Source organism: Labeo rohita, chromosome 11 (genome assembly GCF_022985175.1).
Source record: "Labeo rohita strain BAU-BD-2019 chromosome 11, IGBB_LRoh.1.0, whole genome shotgun sequence".
In the NCBI taxonomy this organism is placed as follows: domain Eukaryota; kingdom Metazoa; phylum Chordata; class Actinopteri; order Cypriniformes; family Cyprinidae; genus Labeo; species Labeo rohita.
The window spans coordinates 6,795,748-6,818,579 of record NC_066879.1 but is presented as its reverse complement, the minus strand read 5'-3'; the positions used below and the strand labels follow the sequence as shown (position 1 = coordinate 6,818,579).

The 22,832-nt window shown below is 29.1% G+C and overlaps 1 protein-coding gene across 2 annotated transcripts in view; it reads right to left on the bottom strand.

Annotated features, from left to right (window-relative positions):
• The window catches only part of ly75 (lymphocyte antigen 75), a 41,041-nt gene extending 25,504 nt beyond the window's left edge, over nt 1–15,537 (bottom strand). The window contains exons 1-9 of one of the 2 annotated variants that reach the window (XM_051122178.1): nt 15,278–15,537; nt 12,250–12,618; nt 8,177–8,350; nt 7,304–7,462; nt 5,756–5,872; nt 2,184–2,318; nt 1,900–2,100; nt 1,537–1,694; nt 1,334–1,441 (exon numbers count right to left, since the gene is read on the bottom strand). In XM_051122178.1, coding sequence (XP_050978135.1) covers nt 1,334–1,441; nt 1,537–1,694; nt 1,900–2,100; nt 2,184–2,318; nt 5,756–5,872; nt 7,304–7,462; nt 8,177–8,350; nt 12,250–12,618; nt 15,278–15,377 — 1,521 coding nt within the window. In that variant the 5' untranslated portion in view covers nt 15,378–15,537. The remainder of the gene's footprint in view (nt 1–1,333; nt 1,442–1,536; nt 1,695–1,899; nt 2,101–2,183; nt 2,319–5,755; nt 5,873–7,303; nt 7,463–8,176; nt 8,351–12,249; nt 12,619–15,277) is intronic. The other variant, XM_051122179.1, reaches the window with a different exon arrangement.
• Between the last annotated feature and the right edge of the window lie 7,295 nt (nt 15,538–22,832).

The window sequence follows — 22,832 nt, the reverse complement described above, 5'->3', positions numbered from 1 at the left end:
AAAAAGAGGAAATCAATAACCTTTGTAACTTTAAGGATTCATCTATAGTTAATTTAGAATTCAGTGTTTGATAACTTTATTCAATTTCTGTATATTTCCTACTTGCTAAAGGGCACAGGTAAATAATTGGTTTATGTGAAGATTGTTTTAAGTTCACTTAAAGGAGAAGATTTACAGATAATGTACTCACCCCCTTGTCATCCAAGATTTTCGTGTCTTTCATTCTTCAGTCGTAAAGAAATTATGTTTTTTGAGGAAAACATTTCAGCATTTTTCTCCATATAATGGACTGATATGGTGCCCCGAGTTGAACTTCCAAAATGCAGTTTAAATGTGGCTTCAACAATCCCAAATGCAGTTGTAAACAATCCCAGCTGAGGAAGAAGGGTCTTATCTAGCGTAACAATCGGTTATTTTCATAAAAATAATACAATTTATATACTTTTCAATGTCAAACGCTCATCTTGTCTTACTCTGCCTGGACTGCCTGTTTCCTTTCCGGTCAATGACAGTTAGGGTATGTCGAAAAACTCCCATCTCATGTTCTCCCTCAACTTCGAAATCACCCTATATCGCTGTTTTACCTTTTTTGTTGAGAGTGTTTGATCTTTTTTGCATGTTCACTTTGCAAAGACTGCAAAGTATTTCTGCAGCGATGTAGGATGATTCTGAAATGATTTTTGAAGTTGAAGGAGAAAAATACGCTTGTAGTTTTTCGACATACCCTAACTGTCTCGAGCCAGAATACAAAGAGTTCAGGCAGAGCAAGACAAGAAGAGCGTTTGAGATTAAAAGTATTTCAATTGTATTTTTTTTTATGCTAATAACAGATCGTTTTGCTAGATAAGACCCTTCTTCCTCGGCTTGGCTCTTTTACAACGATTTGAGATCATTTGAAACCGCGTTTAAACTACATTTTGGAAGTTCAAACTCTATTATATGGATAAAAACATAATTTCTTTACAACTGAAAAAAGAAAGACATGAACAACTTGGATGACAAGGGGGTGAGTACATTATCTATAAATTTTTGTTCTGGAAGTGGACTTCTTAAATTAGAAGTTGTTATTTGTTCAAGTCTAACAAATGTTAAAATTGACAGCTATCAGTTATACTGAAATGTTAAATGGCTATAGTCAAAGGTTAAAAATTAGGGAAAAAAAAGAACAATTTCCTAGAGACATCAGTAGGTGAGTATCAGTGATAAAAAATGGCATTAAATATTAAAAACATACTGTCTTTATACTGTTTCTACATTCATTTGAAAATTGAATGTGAAATCATTGCAAGTTACAGTAGTGACTCTCTGTCATGTGTCAGTGATGCTCACTCACCCCATCTCGAGGACAGCCTTCCTCTGGGGCGCTCTCATTCACACTTCCCTTCTTCATACACATGTAAGCCCTATTCTTGTCACAGTCCGACACAGACCATGTATGATGCTGCAAACATGCATAGAGAAATTAGAGCTGTGCTAATATTCAGTTTATTTTTATATTGCTTAATTAAAATCTGACATGATAAAACACACACACACCTCTCCTGCATAGTACACGCAGTGGATGGTATTTGGTAGAAGTGGTGGAGGTTGAGCTCTGGCCCAGTATGTGAAAGACACCGGTACTTTATCAGCCCATTCAAAAACTGAGGTGGTTCCATCCCCCGAAAGACCAATCCATACTTCGGTCTTCAGATCTGTTATGTGTAAAGTCATAAAAATATAAAGTCAGTACAAATGTATGACACTATATATATATATATATATATATATTTTGCATATACATTTTTTTACATGAATCATAATCATTTTAATAGATGATCTAATTAAATATTTTCCAGTCGCCTTGTTTTCTCAGATGTGTTGTCAGTACCAGTGTGCAGTACCAGGTACAGTGTTTACCTGAGTGAAAATGTGTGTGGAGCATTTCGATATCATCTAAACTGTGGATGCTGGCAAGCTGAGAATTATTCATACGACAAATGTTCTGAGCTTCATGCTGAGACAGTTTTGACTCTTTTCCACTGTGGAGTTTATAACAGAATCCTTTCCACCCAATCCAATCATCTTCACACACCGTGGGCTTGTATACCTCCCTGCCTGCTGAAAGGAGAAAGAAAGAGAGACTGTGCTGTGAAAATGAGGGGAAAAAAGAAGGAAAACAGAACAAGAGGGCAAAATCTGACCTGTACTCTCACTGTCTTTTTCATTCTTCATACAGATGAAAGGAAGCCGATGTTCACACGTCTCTGCGCCGAAACGCAGCGGCTCCTTCAGAATCCCACAGTCCTCGTCCGACATAAGGGATCTGATTGGGATGCCTAACAAACATGCCACATGACACACAAATGTAACACTTTATGTAAACAATGCCAGTAGAAACAGAATATATATAGAACAGTTAATTCATTTTTTAATTCTTTTTCAGAAATCTATAATAGTATTAACCCTAAATTTGTATATGCAAAACACTTTTTTATTAAAGTGTATTTCTTTATTTATTAGTTTAACAGAGTGTACAATAAATACAAACTACTGTAAATGCATTTGAATTAGCATATTAGATGGAGTATTAAAATACATTTATTAAGATTAGTTTTTATTAATTTAACATCCTTGGTGAATACAATTATTTAATTTTGTTTTTTCAAAGAAAAAAAGAAAGCATAAAAATGTGCTGATCCCAAAGTTTTGAACAGTAGTGTATATTGTTAGAAAATCTTTATTTTAAATAAATGCTGTTCTTTTTAACCTTTTATTGATCGAAGAATCCTGAAAAAAAAGTATCACAGGTTCCAAAAAAATATTAAGCAGCACAACTGTTTTCAACATTGATAATAAATGAGCATATTAGAATGATTTCTGAAGGATCATGTGACACTTAAGACTGGCATTACAGCTGATGAAAATTTAGCTTTGCATTACAGAAATAAATTATATTTTAAAGCATATTAAAATAAAAAAAAACACTATTTTATATTCTAATAACATTTTGCAGTATTACTGCTTTTTTCTGTATTTTTAATCAAATAATATATTTTTTTTAGAAAACTACTGTAATAATTTCATAATTTTACAACTAATAATAATTTTATTAGTAGTAGTACTACTATCATTACAGTAAATAATATATTTCTGGCAAAGTTTCCTTCAAATTAAACCGAACTTTTATTTTGATGGGTTGCTGTGAAACCTTTAAAGCTTCTGTTTGTATATGATATAAAGATATATCAGAGCAGTTCTAGAGATTGTTTATGTGTTCATGTACTCATATATTGAGGAGGCAGAAGCTGAAAACACACAAACGTCACACGCACTTCAGTATGTGTGTAGTAAATGAAACCGCACGTCTGTGCCATTCATACACATGCACACACAGAACACAAATTAATATAAGAGGAAAGAGACATGCAGAACATGCAGGATTCATATTTAAAAAGCAGTTTAACATTCACAGACACTAGTCCATATCGCATATTGATTTAACTGTACTGACCTACATTGATTTATATATCGCAATAAACATTCTGCGTTATACAGTAAATTCCATTTTTATGACTGTATTCCACAATTCTGTATTTTGCATCAGAAATCATAGGGCCCTAGTTACTGCTCAAAGTAACTACTGATGCCATTACAATCTAAAAAAAGAGTAACTTCTCCAACACTGTATGCAAATCATTTGCATAAAAAGTGTTTATAGACACAGTTCATTTCACTGACACCACACACACGGGGTGAGAAGAGACAAACTGCCCACATCAACACAGCTGACCAAAACAGAAACAATGCTGTCATCACAGAGACAGATTCTGCCTGTGTCTGCTGCATAAAGATGCCATTCAAGTCATCAGTTTGTTATTCCAGCAAAACAACTATGAAAGAAATGTCATTGTCACTTTCTGAACAGCAGACTTGTACTAAGATAGCAAAGATAGAGATAAGATAAAAGAACTGAAGATAAGAGAACTCGTCTTCCTTGATTTGCTTAACCTAAATCACTGAAACTGAATAGCTGTCATGTCATAAATGTAATGCAGAAGAAGGACACAACAGACGATGACACAGCACATTGTAAAGGGAAAAGTGTTTCAAAAGAAAAATGTTTGATTCCTACTCTTCCAGACGTTTGTCAGTTAAGCAAAAATTACTAAATGTTCTTTTTGTGGTCGATTGTTTTAAATAGAGGTTGACCGATGTATCGGTTTTTCTGATTAATCGTCAATAATAGTTGAGTGGTGGAACTACTGGTTATCAGCAAAAGCCACGCCGATAGTCTTTTCCGGGTTGGATCCGTTGCTGGACGTCATTATACAGCGAAGTCCCTATAGTCTTTGTTGTACACGAGAGCGGCCTCTAGTGGCCGAAATCACCGAAGGCGCGTGCCATTTGTTTAGACCATAGACCGTAAAAAATATGGACGTAGTGTCCGTGACGTCACCCATACGTTTCTGAAGAGCATTTTTGAAGCTCTTAGTGGGCAGGAGTCAGCCGTTGCCATTTTGGAATCGCGTCACTGTATGTCAATCCCGGATCGAAAATGGGCAAAGAGGCCCAGCGCGACAGTGGTGACAGCCGCGGGAATCCACCTGTCACTCAAGTGGCCACGCCCTAAATTATGCAGAACTTTAAGGCTTAATATGATTTAAACGGATGAGTTATAAAAAAAAAAATTCACCCCGCTTACAGTTGACATGAAGGGCAAAATTAGCTATACAGACCAAAACCACTGTAAACATATTTTTTCTGCTGTAAAGTTGGGCATTTTAACATTGGGAGTCTATGGGATTGACTCCTTTTGGAGCAGTCTCTAGTGGCCAGTTGATGAATTGGTTTCAATAAAGAGAGAGGGAGGTTGCCGCTTGGTTTAGACACGTGACACCACGTGTTGCACAGAGGGGGACACTTCAAAGGCGGATTTAAAACATCGACAACGAAACGGTGTGTACAGTATACTGTAGTGCATGTTTTCATGTCATTACTAAGCGATGAATTGGTTGACTAGATGCTGCATTATTGGAGAAAGGACAGCAGTATACTTTTGCCCATTTAGTGATCAAATAAAGTGTTGTAGGCCACGGCTTGAATTGGACGCGACGTGTGTGTGTGATATCGGATAGCTGCAAGTTCTTCTAGACGTGGCGCTGCACTTTTGCCCGTTGTGTGACTAACATATTTTTATATTTTGATTAGATAACCACAAATGTTCTGGAATAGAAGCAGTTAAATTGTGAAAGTACATAATATCCATATGTATGCAATTTTAATACTGTGGCCTTTGTGTAGATATTTAAAGATGGCCATCTTTAGCTTGATTGTTGACGTAATGGTAAAACTTTACAATATGAGTCCATTTGTAGTCCATTTGATTGATAAAAGCTGTAGAATAGAAGTATTGTTACTTGTTAGAGTGTTACTTTCAGCATTTACTGATATATTTTAAAAATTTTAGTTGCTTTTGTTAACATTAATGAACAATGAACTAACTGTAATGATCAATATATAATTTATATTAATATTTTTACTCATTTACAAAGTATGGTTCTTTTTTTTTTTTAAACAGCAGAGCACTATTTATTTTCCATTCAGTATCCATTTTAAAAACTATCGGTCGAATAATCGGTATCAGCCAGTGTGGTCCTACCTAGTTATCGGTATCGGTAAAATCCAATATCGTTCGACCTCTAGTTTTAAAACAGAAACACAAACCATAACCTACTATAAGATTCTTTATAATACACTGTCTGATTGAAATTACCTGTTTCCCAAGGGGCAAAAGATAAAGCTGACCCATCAGACCACTGCCAGCCCTGCATCCAGTCCAGATGGTTCAAGCCAATCCACAGCTTGCTTGGCAAGTCTTTCTGATCTTTAACTGCAGGGGAAAGGAGATAAATAATTAATGAAATGCAGTAAAAATAAACATGTAGCTGTGAATTAAAGCTGAAATGTGTAATTCTAAACCAAACATAATTGGTTTTCAAACAGGTTTCTCTAATGCTTGCACCAGCTGCCATTGGTTGGACAAACTGATAGCCCCGCCCCTGAACTTATACTATTGGTTGAGCCAGTGTTGCTATGTCTGCAACACAGCAATAGTTAGAAAGTGCTACAAGGTCAGGGAATTGTCAGGAAAGCCATCCCGCTAATGGCCCACTTCCACTTATAGCTGTCAATCCACATTAAGGTGGAATAGGAGAATGCATTTGCCTTTTAAAAACATTACAGTGTATCAGTATTGATGATTATGTGTTATGTTATTGTAGTAGTTTTACAATTTATTACAGTGATAAAGGTGCGGCTGGGGTTGCCCTTAGGCAAGATGGATATCTGGACACTAAAAATAATAAAATATTTTTTTTAATAATAAAAATAAATAAATAAATAAATCACAATTATTAAAAATATAATATTAATATATTAATATTATATTATATATTATAATATTAATATATTAAAATATATTAGACACCACAACCATTTTTATTATTTGGTAATAATAATAAATGTTTCTTGAGCAGCAAATCAGCCTATTAGAATGATTTCTGAAGGATCATGTGACACTGGAGACTGGAGTAATGATGCTGAAAATTTAGCTTTGCCATGGCAGGAATAAAATACATTTTAAAATATATTCAAACAAAACCCAGTTCTTTGAAATTGTAATAATATGTCACTGTTTTTTACCTTAAGAGGCTTCATTCAAAAAAACAAAACAAAACATAAACAGACCTCAAACTTTCCAAACCTCAAACAACAAACACTGCTGTTCGAAAGTTTGGGAAGATTTTAAAATTTTTTTAAAGGAATCACTTCTGCTCATCAAGGCTGCATTTATTTGATAAAAATACAGAAAAAACAGTAATGTTGTGAAATATTATTACAATTTAAAATAACAGTTCTGTATTTTAATGTACTTTAAAATATAATTTATTTCTGTGATGCAAAACTGAATTTTCTGCATCATTACTCCAGTCTTCAGTGTCACGTGATCCTTTAGAAATCATTCTAATATGCTGATTTATAATCAATGTTGATTAACAGTTGTGCTGATTAATATTTGTTCCAACCTGTGATACTTTTTACAGAATTATTTAATTGCTAAGAAGTTTAAAAGTACAGCATTTATTTTAAATAGACATCTTTTCTAACTGTCATTACTATCACTTTTTATCAATTTAACACATCCTTACTGAATAAAAGTATTCATTTCTATCAAAAAAGAAATTAAAAAATCATATATCAGCTATAGTGATCATAACACAAAAAGATCAAAACAAAAATGAAACTAAGAAGTAGGTCTTACAGTACTCAAGCTCTTGAGGGCTAGACACGCTGAGCAGATCTCCGCCTTGACTACGGCAGGCATCCCGTGCCTCGTGCCAGGTCACCACCGCTGTGGAAACGACCTGATAGCAGCGTCCTTTCACTGGGCCTTTCTCCCATAAAGTAGTACATCCTTCCACTTAATAAAAGAAAACGGGTAGGGGGTTAGTTAAAATTTCATTATACAGACCTCCATCTGTTTGTCCCCTGTCCTACTTAAAGCATATGTAATTCTTTTATTCTGTCTCTGACCTTTGAAGTGTTGCAATCTTTTCCATGTTTCTTAGAAGTCATATTAAAGGAATGTGCAACAAACAGGGGTACTAGTTAAAAAGGCTTTGCGAGAACAGAATAGCACAGAAAGGGCAGCTTAAACCAGCATGAGTTCCACTTAAAACCTAGCAGGTTAAGTAGTTCAGTATGGTGTTTGTGGGTAAACGGTTCACTAAAGTGTCATGCTCAAAGTAATTTTTTTAAACGGTAAGTTAGTTAATTTTTTTTCATAATAAAATGTGTGTACTTAATAAGCCAATATGTGCAAAAAATAAATAAATAAATATTTATACAAAAAATTATTTATAAAAAATGTATGTTGAAAGCTGCTATTTAAATTATATATATTTTTTATAATAAAAAAACTGTAATAGTAAATTAAACAACAACTTCAACTTTTAATTTGAAAAAAATCCTTCCCTACATTATAGCATTTTTTAATTACTATTAGATAAAACAGCATCTTACAGTCAATAGTTTCATGTTTCAGAATTTTGTCAAATGAGTCACAAGTTTACTTTGTCCTTTCCAGCCGCTCTCTGGAAAAACCCCAGTACCTATTAAGGGATGTAAACCTTACCATATTTCAGACAATTGCCCCACTTCTCATCTTGATCATAGTTTGCTGTGGTGGAACACCAGTCCAGGGTCTTGTCTCCAATGTCAGGCAGACAGTTGTGGTGCCAGGTGCCATTGTAGAGAAAGGGGAACTCACAGGGTGCCCCATTAGAATTCCCCCCGCTTGTGTGCATTCCTGAGAGACAGAGGGAACAGGAATTAATACTGTTTATTTAGCTAAATCTGACAAAATATCCCCTCTGACACATCTTCAATGGAACAAATGACTCATGAATAAAAATCAAATGTTCCGCATGGTAGAAACATGGGGTACATTAGTTTTAGAGCGAAGATAATCATGACCATAGCTAAGAAAATAAATGGCAAAATCTCTCTCATCTCACCACATAGATCTTCTTTAATTCACCATTCACTACAGATTGTGGAAGGTAGTTCACTGAATGCTCAAACACAACTTCTATACAAATGTACCCGACAAAAAAAACATAATTCTTGTCCTTTTTGGCTACATTAGCACAATCATTGATTAAAGCCCTGAGTAATAAATTAGTAAATAATTACTCAAACACAACTATTAAAAAAGGTTCAAACATTCACTGATGATCCACAAGGAAACACAACGCATTAAGAGCCAGGGGGTGAAAACGTTTGAACAGGACGAAAATGTCCAAATTTTTCTTATTTTGTCAAAATATTTTTTTTCCCCATTTAGTACTGCCCTTTGGAAGCAACAGAAGGTACTTGCATGTTTCCTGGAAGACAAATCAAGTACAATTTACTTTGATCTTCAAATTCAAAAAGTGTTCACCCCCCAGATCTTAATGTATCGTGTGTACTCCTTTTTTAGTAGTTGTGTTTGAGTCCCTCAAGTGTGAAAAGATGGATCTCAAAATCATACAGTCACTGCTGGAAAGGGTTCAAATATGCAAAAGATGCTGGAAAACTGAAGAATCCGCAAGATCTGGAGGAATTTGTCTGAGGAACAGTGCTCAGTTTAACTGTTCAGAACAAACAAGGGACTCATGAACAACATCACAAAACAAACAAAAAAAAAAAACAGTCGTAGATCATCTAGGTAATCACACCCAATATTAAGAACTAAGGGTTCCTAAACCTTTGAAGGGGGTTATTTTTTAAACGATTTTTTGGTCTTGTGGACTATATGTAAACATCTTTTATGTAAAATGTTTTACTCAGGACAGTACTACATAAAAGAAATAACATGCATTTAGTTTGATCTTTCTTATTTTGTTTAAATTATTTTCATTTTCACAGATAATATATATATATATATATATATATATATATATAAGTGCATTAATAAAACATTATTATTATTATTATTATTTTTTTTATTTTTTTTTTTGCTTTTCTATTACAGGAATACATTTTCAATTATATTAAAACAGAAAACTATTATTTTAAATCACCTTAAACAGCTTTGGTAAGCAAAATACTTTTTAAAAAACATTTAAATTTTTTTTTTTAAGTTCTGAATGTATATTTTAGCTAAAAACAGGAACATATACAAAAGTAAAATATTACTTTTGTATATTTAAGCTAAAAACAGGAACATATTTAAAGGTCCAAACAGAAAAGGGTTTATCAGATAACCGGTCTGACAACCACATTCTGCCCATGTGACAAAAATTCAACAAAATTTTTTAAATGTTTACCACCAGAGAAGTAGATTTACAGAGAAACTAATGTTAGTGTTGACTAATGTTGACTAATGTCAAAAGAAAAACAGAAAGTAAATTCGCTAACCGTTTACTGCCAGATATGAAGCACTCATTGTGTTATTAACTTGTATAAGCAGGTGGAGTTTCCCATAAACTCTATTACTGTATTGCTACAGTCACATAAAACAACAGCAGTTGTTTAACCAAAACTCAAGACTCTTCCTGCAGGGCAGAGCAACGGAAAGCAGATGAACTGGATGATCTGAACAACTGTTAAACCACAGTAACGTATCCTCAACGCATTTGCTGCAAGCCTGTGCAACACAAAGTACACCGCACTACACCGAAACACAGAAATGTGTGTGCCGCATGAACCCAATGTGTAGTGACAGGAAATTTTTTTTTTCATAATAAATTTATTTTTGGATCATTAGTCTTCAAAGCGCTGTAAACACTAGTCACAGATGCAGAGATGTGCCTTTAATTTCACTAAGCTGATTGCTCACTATAAAACCCACAGATCATGCCCCCAGACCTGTACATCATCTTATATTTCATACAGCTGACTATTGACAAATATGACGCAGGGCAACAACTCCACAAATGCAGTTATGGCCAAAAAATGTAATATTGGTGCAAAAAAATGCCCCTGTATGCATTTTGTCTCATATTTATATACATCACATAGCAAGAGCAATATGACATGTGTGCTGATTTTGTCCTGATCTATCACCAGCTTAAAGATGATTTTATACAACAGTTCAGTAAATAAGAAGTTGATATTGTGTTATTGTTTAATTTTGCAGAGAACATATTACCTTTGAAGCCATAGCAAACTGTTGCGTGTCTCCGAGCAACACAACAGAGTTAAGTTTCTGAATGAATCCGCGTTTTGAGCGAATCGTGTGAATCACTGATTCAAAGGCCAATTCATAGACATTTACTTAATTCCTGAATTAATCAGCCGTTTGAATGAATCGAATGAATGACTCAAAGACATTTACCACCACCTGCTGAAAGATTTAGATTTAGAGTATCATCTCATTAAAAAAAATCAGAAAAATAAAAACATTAAAGGGGTCATCGGATGCAAAGTTCACTTTTACATGTTGTTTGAACATTAATGTGTGTTGACAGTGTATGTACACATCTACCCTATAATGATAATAATCCATGGATTTTTATTTTTATTTTAAATCTTATTTAGTCTATAAAAATAACATCCCTTTTTTCAAACTGAGCCATTTTATGAATCTCTGCAATCACTTTTCCTAATAACGTGCTAGTTAGCAAGTTTAGCGGCTAAACGCGCTAAATGCGGCTAAAGTAAACAGGCTCGTCACTCCACAGAGAGAAGAGAGGGGCGGGGCGATCATAGGTAATTTGCATTTAAAGGAACAATCCCTCAGAATGGGATGATTTTTGCAGAGCTCATTTTGACAAGGTAGAAAGGGTGTTGTTTTACACAACCATTAAATATTTTTAACCAAAGTATATTATAGACTTTTCATTAAGACCCTAAAGAGTCATATCAACTTCCGATGACCCCTTTAAAGGGATAGTTCACCCTCCAAAAATTGTGTCATTTACTCATCCTCATGTCATTTCAAACCTTTCTTTTGTGGAACATAAAAGAAAGTATTTTGAAGACTGTTGGCAACAAAGATGTTTTGGTTCCCAATGACTTTTATCGTAAGAACAAAAAATACTGAGATGTTTCTCAAATGATCTTCTTTTATGTTCCATTGCCAATGTCTCCTTGATACTTTCTCATTTAACACAAAAATAGCTTTAAATAATCTTTTGCGGGTATTTTCAGAGTCAAATTTATTTTGCGATTAATTCGATTAATTAATCAAAACATCATGTAATTAATTAGACTAAAAATTTGAATCAACTGACAGCCCTAAATATTTTGTAACACTTATGTTGTTTTATTTTTGTACTATGGATTTCATTAATCACTCGTTTTTCTAAAGAAAAACTATACAACAGCGACACAAGCAGGTAAAGTTACAGCGGGAGTCTGTGTCTCTCTCATCTCCCCTGAGCCCACTGAGTTTTAACAGCCCCCCTAAATAAATGGAGGAAAGTCACGTCAGAGGAGGCGATATGATTGGATACGAGGGGTTATGCTTGGCTGTGATTGGTTCATGCTATAAATAATGTCTCGTGTTTATGTGTGTTCACACACGTATTAAAAAGCACAGCTGTACATAAGTTCGCAAATAAAATATATTGTTTAAATTATTACTGCCTTGAGTTATTCATGTAGAGTCAGCCAATCAGAGGTCAAGAAAACACTTTATGTGAACGATAAGCGTCTGGGGTTTGTAACCATTCAGCCACATGCCCACAGTGTGACCCATATGTATGTACAAAAGTGTCATACTTCGATACGGCTGCTGACAGATGTTTTCCGAGCTCCCTCCTCTTTTCCAAGTGTCCTGTCCGTCCCTCTTGGCGGTTACGGAGTTGTTAGTCCCAACGCTGAGTTTCATTTGGTATTCCGTGTAGATGATGTCCTCGTAGCACTTCCAGCGGAGAATCTCAGTGGAGTCGCAGCTGAACAGAGTCACCGTTTTGGAGCGCACCTCCAGACCCAGACACATAGACGATTCCATGTGGAACAGCCTGTGGGCCGAACCCCACTTCCACGACACGGCAGGCACCGACGAGCAATCCCCCAACTTCAGGGCTCCACCCTGGACCAGGAGGCATTTCCCACTGCTATTGTGCTGGATTGTAAACGTGTCGTCTCCTGTGTAAATAAAACAGTTATTTGATCCAATTACATCCTGCATGAGATGATTATCTGAGAGTTGACAGCGGAGAGTAACTGCGCTAAACCAAACACTGTATTATGTCTAATTCAATCAACTTTACCATGTGCTTCAGATCACCAAGATAATTAAGATCCAAACATCCCTATATGTAATTTCACCAAGACGGTTCGGTGACCACGTGAGGAATTCAAACATTTAACCACACGCTTGTTTTCAAAAAGATACAGATGTGCAGAATCGTTGTTTATACAGCAGTATGTTTTGGTTAAAGCAGTCTTGGAGTGCATTTAAATAAACACTGGATTATTAACTGGTATTTCTCTCTTGCCAAAGTGAAGTTATTTTCCACCACGTCTGATATGGTGTCAAAGTTTTGTCATAATAGTGTCTGTACGCTCCTTTGCACTTTGTTGTTTAGAACAACAGGCAGAAAACAAAGGGCTCTTTGAGTCATGCAGTGCTCTGGTGAGGTTGGGCCGTCACTGCAGCTCCAACAAAACAAACACAACATCGACATTTCTCGGAAGAAAATGGCTGAAGTTTTTTTGTTTGTTTGTTTGTTTGTTTATATATATGACACATATTTAACAGTTGTGGTGATTTATTTAAGCACAAACCTACAAAATCAAATGTGCACGTTATAAATTAATGTTATATTCAGTAAATAAGTAAATCTTATTTATAAATACATAAAAATTAAATATAAAATTAAAAATGAATTATTATTACTAAAATTAATTATGTTGAGAATTACATAATACAATTGGAGACAGATACTAAAATAATAATTATTATAGTTATAATACAAAGTTACTGATAAACTATCAAAAATTGTTGTTAAATAATATAAATAAATGCTTGTTAATAATATTTGATTATAGATTTTTACTCAATTATAATACTACAAACTGTATTGAATTATGTATATCAATTATGTATATCAATATATTTTCAATTATTTAAATTATGTATTAACACTTTATTATGTAAATTACAGGAAATCCTGAAAATACATGGCAAACCTGAAATCTTGAAGGAAATCTTGAAGTTTAATGTATAACATATTTTATTCCATGCATTTCATTTATGAGAATATGAATATACTGTACATACATTTAATTACATAATTACATTTTGATTTAAATTTTAAATTAGTTGTATGTATTAAATTATATAAATAAATGCTTGTAAATATACAATATTTGACTGTAGATATTTACTAAACAGTACAAACTGTACTGAATTATCTATATCAACTTAAATTATGGATTACCTTAATCTAAATAATATTAAAAATAAATTATATTCAGAAATAAAATTAGAAATAGATACTAAAATAATAGTTATTATAGTTAGTATATATATATATATATATATATATGTAATTCAAAAAAAACTATTAAATAATATAAATAAGTGCTTGTTAATATATAATATGTGACCCTGGACCACAAAACCAGTCAATTTTTTTAAATCGAGATATATACATCATTTATAGTTTGTTAGGATAGGACAATATTTGGCCGAGATACAACTATTTGAAAATCTAGAATCTGAGGATGCAAAAAATAAATAAATAATAATAATAAATAAATAAACAATATTTTAAGAAAATATATACTGAGAAAATCTCCTTTAAAGTTGACCAAATTGAGTAATAGCAATGCATATTACTAATCAAAAACTCAGTTTTGATATATTTACGGTAGGGCATTTACAATATATCTTTATGGAACCTGATCTTTACCTAATATCCTAATAATTGTTGGCATAAAAGAAAAATCGGTACTTTTTACCCATACAATGTATTGTTGGCTATTGCTACAAACATACCCATGCTACTTACGACTGGTTTTGTGATTCAAGGTCACATATTTGATTGTAGATATTTACTAAATTATAATACTACAAACTGTATTGAATATGCTGTATTATATATATATTAACTTACATTAAATTATGTATTCCCTTAATATAAATAATAAAGCAAATCCTTAAAATACATGGCAAACCTCAAGGCTTGAAGTTTGATGTAATATACATGTACAAATGCATGCACATGAGGCAGATATGGATTTGTTTAATCATTTGAAGACTAATGGACAAAAAAAATGTGTAATGCAAATGGCTGAAAGTCTCTCTCTCTCTCACACACACACACACACATAAACATCACACACAAATCTTACTGAAACATGAGGAGATGTTTTGCAGGAGGCGGATATGAGCCATGATCTACACTGTGGCAATGAGTTGGGTTAATATTTCAGTGGTGCCATAAAACGGTGTACATTGATTCCCAAACAGTGGCCATGATGACCGTCTAAACAGGCAGTATGTGAACCGCACACTTGAACCTGTCCAGACCCATAAACGCACACATGTAAACTGCTAACTCTTCACGAGTGTATTACATGCTTCAGAACAGCGCATGCGTTATATAACCAACTCAAACAACCTGTTTTAACTCTCACACTAGATAATACGACTTTCCCCATCAGACTGGCACGGAGTCGTTCAGTCTTTTAAAGTTTTAAATTTCAGGATGGTTCGATAATAACTGAATTAATAGCAGTTAGTCTAACGTTACAGAGGTTATATATTATTACACACAGAAAAGAAAGGCAGACTTACCGTTGTTCACAGATGATACGCAACTTCCTAAATGAACTGCGCTTTGTCCCGAAAGTAGGAATATTATAGTGTAAAACAACTGCTGTGTGCTCCAATCCATGATCAGAAATGTAAACAACAGCTCCTGAGTGCAGTCATACGTCTCTTCAGATTACATATGCTTGTACAGGCCGGGTTTGAGCTCTCTCACGCAGTAAGCGGCAAAAAACCCCCTTGATGATATTTGCCTCACCACTGCTGAAACTCTTCTGTTTCTGTTTATTGCTGCACGGACAGCCGCTGTGGTTGGTCAACTGTCAGAGGCGTCATAGCGCAAATGCCACGCCCCAATATGCAGTGCGGTTATTGATGGTGTAGAGACATGGTGTGTCTCGTCATATCAAAGAGTATAGAAGTACTTAAGTAAGGTACTGCTATACTCTTTGGTCATATCCTTCCTGTCTTTATAGCAACGTTGGCTATATATATATAAAATAATTATATAATTTTTTGATAGTTATATTTAATTGCATTTATTATTATTTAATATCAATATTTAAATATTGTGATAATTTAGGAGTCAGCAAAAAGAGGTTTAAAATAATTATTTAATTATTTGATTATTTTATTTAATTGTATTTATTATTATTTAATATTATTTTTTAAATATTATGATAGCTTTTTTAAATTAGTTTTAGTGTGGGGAGTCAGTAAAAAGGTTTAAAATAATAATTAATATTCAAGTATTTGATTATTTAATTAAATTGTATATATTATTATTTAATATTAATTTTCAAATATAACTTTTTAATTAGTTTTAGTGTGGGAAGTCAGTAAAAAGGTTTAAAATAATAATTAATATTCAAGTATTTGATTATTTAATTAAATTGTATATATTATTATTTAATATTAATTTTCAAATATAACTTTTTAAATTAGTTTTAGTGTGGGAAGTCAGTAAAAAGAGGTTTAAAATAATAATTAATATTCAATTATTTGATTATTTAATTAAATTGTATATATTATTATTTAATATTAATTTTCAAATATAACTTTTTAATTAGTTTTAGTGTGGGAAGTCAGTAAAAAGAGGTTTAAAATAATAATTAATATTCAATTATTTGATTATTTAATTTAATTGTACATATTATTATTTAATATTAATTTTTAAATATAACTTTTTTTAATTAGTTTTAGTGTGGGAAGTCAGTAAAAAGAGGTTTAAAACAATAATTAATATTCAATTATTTGATTATTTAATTTAATTGTACATATTATTATTTAATATTAATTTTTAAATATAACTTTTTAAATTAGTTTTAGTGTGGGAAGTCAGTAAAAAGAGGTTTAAAATAATAATTAATATTCAATTATTTGATTATTTAATTTATTGTATTTATTATTATTTAATATTAATTTTTAAAATATTATGATAATAACTTTAAATAAATTTTAGTGTGGGGAGTCAGTAAAAAGGTTTAAAATAATAATTAATATTCAAGTATTTGATTATTTAATTAAATTGTATATATTATTTAATATTATTTTTTAAATATAACTTTTTAAATTAGTTTTAGTGTGGGGAGTCAGTAAAAAGAGGTTTAAAATAATAATTAATATTCAATTATTTGATTATTTAATTTAATTGTATTTATTATTATTTAATATTAATTTTTAAAATATTATGATAATAACTTTTTAATTAATTTTAGTGTGAGGAGTCAGGTCAGTAAAAAAAGGTTTAAAATAATTAATATTTATATATTTGATTATTTAATTTAATTGTATGTATGATTATTTAATATATATTTTTAAATATTATGAAAAGAAAAACTTTTAAAATTAATTTTAGTGTGGGGAATCAGTAAAAAGAGGTTTAAAATAATTAATATTCATTTAATTTAATTGTATTTATTATTATTTAATATTAATTTTCAATATTTGTAATAATGTTAATAACTGTTTTAAAAATGAAATTTAGTGTGGGGAGTCAGTACAAAAGAGGCTTAAAATAATAATTAATATTCAATTATGTGACTATATAATTTAATTGTATTTATTATTATTATTATTATTATTATTATTATTATTTATTATTTAAATATGTATAAAATGTTAATAACTTTTTAAAATTAATTTTAGTGTGGGGAGTCAGTAAAAGGTGGTTTAAATAATTAATATTCAGTTATTTGCTTATTTAACTTAATTGTATTATTATTATTATTATTTAATATTAATTTTCAAATATTATAATAATGTTAATAACTTGTTTTAAATTAATTTTAGTGTGGGGAGTCAGTAAAAAGAGGTTTAAAATAATAATTAATATTCAATTATTTGATTATTTAACTTAATTGTATTTATTATTGTTTAATATTAATTTTTAAATATTATGATAATAACTTTTTAATTAGTTTTAGTGTGGGGAGTCAGTAAAAAGAGGTTTAAAATAATAATTAATATTCAAGTATTTGATTATTTAATTAAATTGTATATATTATTATTTAATATTAATTTTTAAATATTATAACTTTTTAAATTAGTTTTAGTGTGGGGAGTCAGTAAAAAGAGGTTTAAAATAATAATTAATATTCAAGTATTTGATTATTTAATTAAATTGTATATATTATTATTTAATATTAATTTTTAAATATTATAACTTTTTAAATTAGTTTTAGTGTGGGGAGTCAGTAAAAAGAGGTTTAAAATAATAATTAATATTCAATTATTTGATTATTTAATTTAATTGTATTTATTATTATTTAATATTAATTTTTAAATATTATGATAATAACTTTTTAATTAGTTTTAGTGTGGGGAGTCAGTAAAAAGAGGTTTAAAATAATAATATTCAATTATTTGATTATTTAATTTAATTGTATTTATTATTATTTAATATTAGTTTTTAAAATATTATGATAATAACTTTTTAAATTAATTTTAGTGTGGGGAGTCAGTAAAAGAGGTTTAAAATAATTAATATTCATTTTTAATTTAATTGTATTTGATTATTTTCAATATTTTAATGTTAATAACTGTTTTATGAAATTTAGTGTGGGGAGTCAGTACAAAAGAGGCTTAAAATAATAATTAATATTCAATTATGTGATTATAATTTAATTGTATTATTATTATTATTTTATTATTATTATTATTTTATTAAAATATTATAAAATGTTAATAACTTTTTAAAATTAATTTTAGTGTGGGGAGTCAGTAAAAGGTGGTTTAATAATATTCAGTTATTTGCTTATTTAACTTAATTGTATTATTATTATTATTATTATTTAATATTAATTTTCAAATATTATAATAATGTTAATAACTTGTTTTAAATTAATTTTAGTGTGGGGAGTCAGTAAAAAGAGGTTTAAAATAATAATTAATATTCAATTATTTGATTATTTAACTTAATTGTATTTATTATTGTTTAATATTAATTTTTAAATATTATGATAATAACTTTTTAATTAGTTTTATGTGGGGAGTCAGTAAAAAGAGGTTTAAAATAATAATTAATATTCAAGTATTTGATTATTTAATTAAATTGTATATATTATTATTTAATATTAATTTTTAAATATTATAACTTTTTAAATTAGTTTTAGTGTGGGGAGTCAGTAAAAAGAGGTTTAAAATAATAATTAATATTAAAGAATTTGATTATTTAATTAAATTGTATATATTATTATTTAATATTAATTTTTAAATATTATAACTTTTTAAATTAGTTTTAGTGTGGGGAGTCAGTAAAAAGAGGTTTAAAATAATAATTAATATTCAATTATTTGATTATTTAATTTAATTGTATTTATTATTATTTAATATTAATTTTTAAATATTATGATAATAACTTTTTAATTAGTTTTAGTGTGGGGAGTCAGTAAAAAGAGGTTTAAAATAATAATATTCAATTATTTGATTATTTAATTTAATTGTATTTATTATTATTTAATATTAGTTTTTAAAATATTATGATAATAACTTTTTTAATTAATTTTAGTGTGAGGAGTCAGGTCAGTAAAAAAGGTTTAAAAGAATTAATATTTATATATTTGATTATTTAATTTAATTGTATGTATGATTATTTAATATATATTTTTAAATATTATGAAAAGAAAAACTTTTTAAATTAATTTTAGTGTGGGGAATCAGTAAAAAGAGGTTTAAAATAATTAATATTAATTTAATTTAATTGTATTTATTATTATTTAATATTAATTTTCAATATTTGTAATAATGTTAATAACTGTTTTAAAAATTAAATTTAGTGTGGGGAGTCAGTACAAAAGAGGCTTAAAATAATAATTAATATTCAATTATGTGACTATATAATTTAATTGTATTTATTATTATTATTATTATTATTATTATTATTATTATTATTATTTAAATATGTATAAAATGTTAATAACTTTTTAAAATTAATTTTAGTGTGGGGAGTCAGTAAAAGGTGGTTTAAATAATTAATATTCAGTTATTTGCTTATTTAACTTAATTGTATTATTATTATTATTATTTAATATTAATTTTCAAATATTATAATAATGTTAATAACTTGTTTTAAATTAATTTTAGTGTGGGGAGTCAGTAAAAAGAGGTTTAAAATAATAATTAATATTCAATTATTTGATTATTTAACTTAATTGTATTTATTATTGTTTAATATTAATTTTTAAATATTATGATAATAACTTTTTAATTAGTTTTAGTGTGGGGAGTCAGTAAAAAGAGGTTTAAAATAATAATTAATATTCAAGTATTTGATTATTTAATTAAATTGTATATATTATTATTTAATATTAATTTTTAAATATTATAACTTTTTAAATTAGTTTTAGTGTGGGGAGTCAGTAAAAAGAGGTTTAAAATAATAATTAATATTCAAGTATTTGATTATTTAATTAAATTGTATATATTATTATTTAATATTAATTTTTAAATATTATAACTTTTTTAAATTAGTTTTAGTGTGGGGAGTCAGTAAAAAGAGGTTTAAAATAATAATTAATATTAAAGAATTTGATTATTTAATTAAATTGTATATATTATTATTTAATATTAATTTTTAAATATTATAACTTTTTAAATTAGTTTTAGTGTGGGGAGTCAGTAAAAAGAGGTTTAAAATAATAATTAATATTCAATTATTTGATTATTTGATTATTTAATTTAATTGTATTTATTATTATTTAATATTAATTTTTAAATATTATGATAATAACTTTTTAATTAGTTTTAGTGTGGGGAGTCAGTAAAAAGAGGTTTAAAATAATAATATTCAATTATTTGATTATTTAATTTAATTGTATTTATTATTATTTAATATTAGTTTTTAAAATATTATGATAATAACTTTTTTAATTAATTTTAGTGTGAGGAGTCAGGTCAGTAAAAAAGGTTTAAAAGAATTAATATTTATATATTTGATTATTTAATTTAATTGTATGTATGATTATTTAATATATATTTTTAAATATTATGAAAAGAAAAACTTTTTAAATTAATTTTAGTGTGGGGAATCAGTAAAAAGAGGTTTAAAATAATTCATATTCATTTAATTTAATTGTATTTATTATTATTTAATATTAATTTTCAATATTTGTAATAATGTTAATAACTGTTTTTAAAATGAAATTTAGTGTGGGGAGTCAGTACAAAAGAGGCTTAAAATAACAATTAATATTCAATTATTTGACTATATAATTTAATTGTATTTATTATTATTATTATTATTTAAATATGTATAAAATGTTAAGAACTTTTTAAAATTAATTTTAGTGTGGGGAGTCAGGTGGTTTAAATAATTAATATTCAGTTATTTGCTTATTTAACTTAATTTAACTTAGTGTGGGGAATCAGTAAAATGAGGTTTAAAATAATTCATATTCATTTAATTTAATTAGTTATTATTTAATTAATTATTTAATAATAATGTTAATAACTTGTTTTAAATTAATTTTAGTGTGGGTAGTCAGTAAAAAGAGGTTTAAAATAATAATTAATATTCAATTATTTGATTATTTAACTTAATTGTATTTATTATTGTTTAATATTAATTTTCAAATATTATAATAATGTTAACTTTTTAAAATTAATTTTTAGTGTGGGGAGTCAGTAAAAAAAGTTTAAAATAATAATATTCAATTATTTGATTATTTAATAATAGTATTTATTATTATTTCATATTAATTTGAGTAATAAATATTATAACAATGTTAATAACTTAAACCATTTTCATTATTATTGTTATTATTACTAAATGCTAGAAACTAAATTCTGGACTGTTTGTTTGTGACATCAGTTTTTTAGTAACACTATATCATCATTTGTGCAGTATTGCATTATATTTTGTATGAGACTGTCGGACCTTATTGTGCTGTGTTTAATGTTGAGAGATAGTTCCTCTTAAGAACAATGTCACATGGATGCGTCAGAAACCTCAACTTCTTATTTTGGTTGGTTGGTTTTGCATTAAAGTTAAAAAATTGATTTTGTGGTTTTTTGTGATGATTCAAAGTGTGTTTGGTTACAGATTCATTGCATACTTTCTTAGTTCTCTGCTTAAAAGTCATAGTGAGTTCGAACTTCTTTGATTCAAAAAGTTCTACAGAGTTTTTAATCATTTTTTTAATATTGAAAATACATTTGGTCACATTAAACTGATCATGTGTTCTCGAAAACCAAAGTAACAAAACTCTCAAAAGTTGAACTGACAATTTTACCATCTTCAGAAACAAAACTGCTAAACATCACTAAAAAGAACAAAATGTAAACTGTGAAATAACACTATGCAGACCCTTTAAACACAATCACACATACAGTAAAACACAAATCCACAGTCTCACAGTAATATGCAAGAACCTCCTGTATATTAGAATATAACTGCTAATCAAAATGTATTAACAATATATGAAATCTGTGTCAATGACTAAAACAAAACAAAAAACAAGGATTGATTGTCTTGCAATACCACAATCACACTCATCACCACAGAAAAATCACCAAATATACAAGACGGTTTCATATTCATGGCTTACTGGAAAGTACAAAGGGGATTTCTGAAGCTTAAATGTACAGTCTTTGAGTGTGTTCCTATTCCCAAAAAAATTACAGAAACAATGGATGATTAGTGTTCTCCATTCACATTTTCCGTTAGCACGATCAGCAAAACACAAAGAAGCAAACACCGCCAAAATGAAGATGAAGTTTTTAAACATTGCATTTTTTAAACCACAAAACAAGAATCTGAAGTGCATCCGTGGCCTTTTTCTAAAACAACACGGCTCCGGTGCTCTGGGAGCTGTGCAAAGAGTAAGGTGCATATAAAGAACAAACATGTAATCCAGATATCAAAGGGGAGAAAACAATACTAAAATAGAGTTGTAATACTGATAACACCACCAGCGGTGCAAGGTAAACATTTATTCACGGCCAAGCTGTTCTGCTTTGCTTTGGTGTGCAGTGGCTTATTTTGGATACGCCGACTCTTTTTGATAGTAGTTTATTGTTCTGACCAGAATAAACTACTTGTGAGAACAAGCATCCTGCTATAGATGAACTATTAATAGACTTC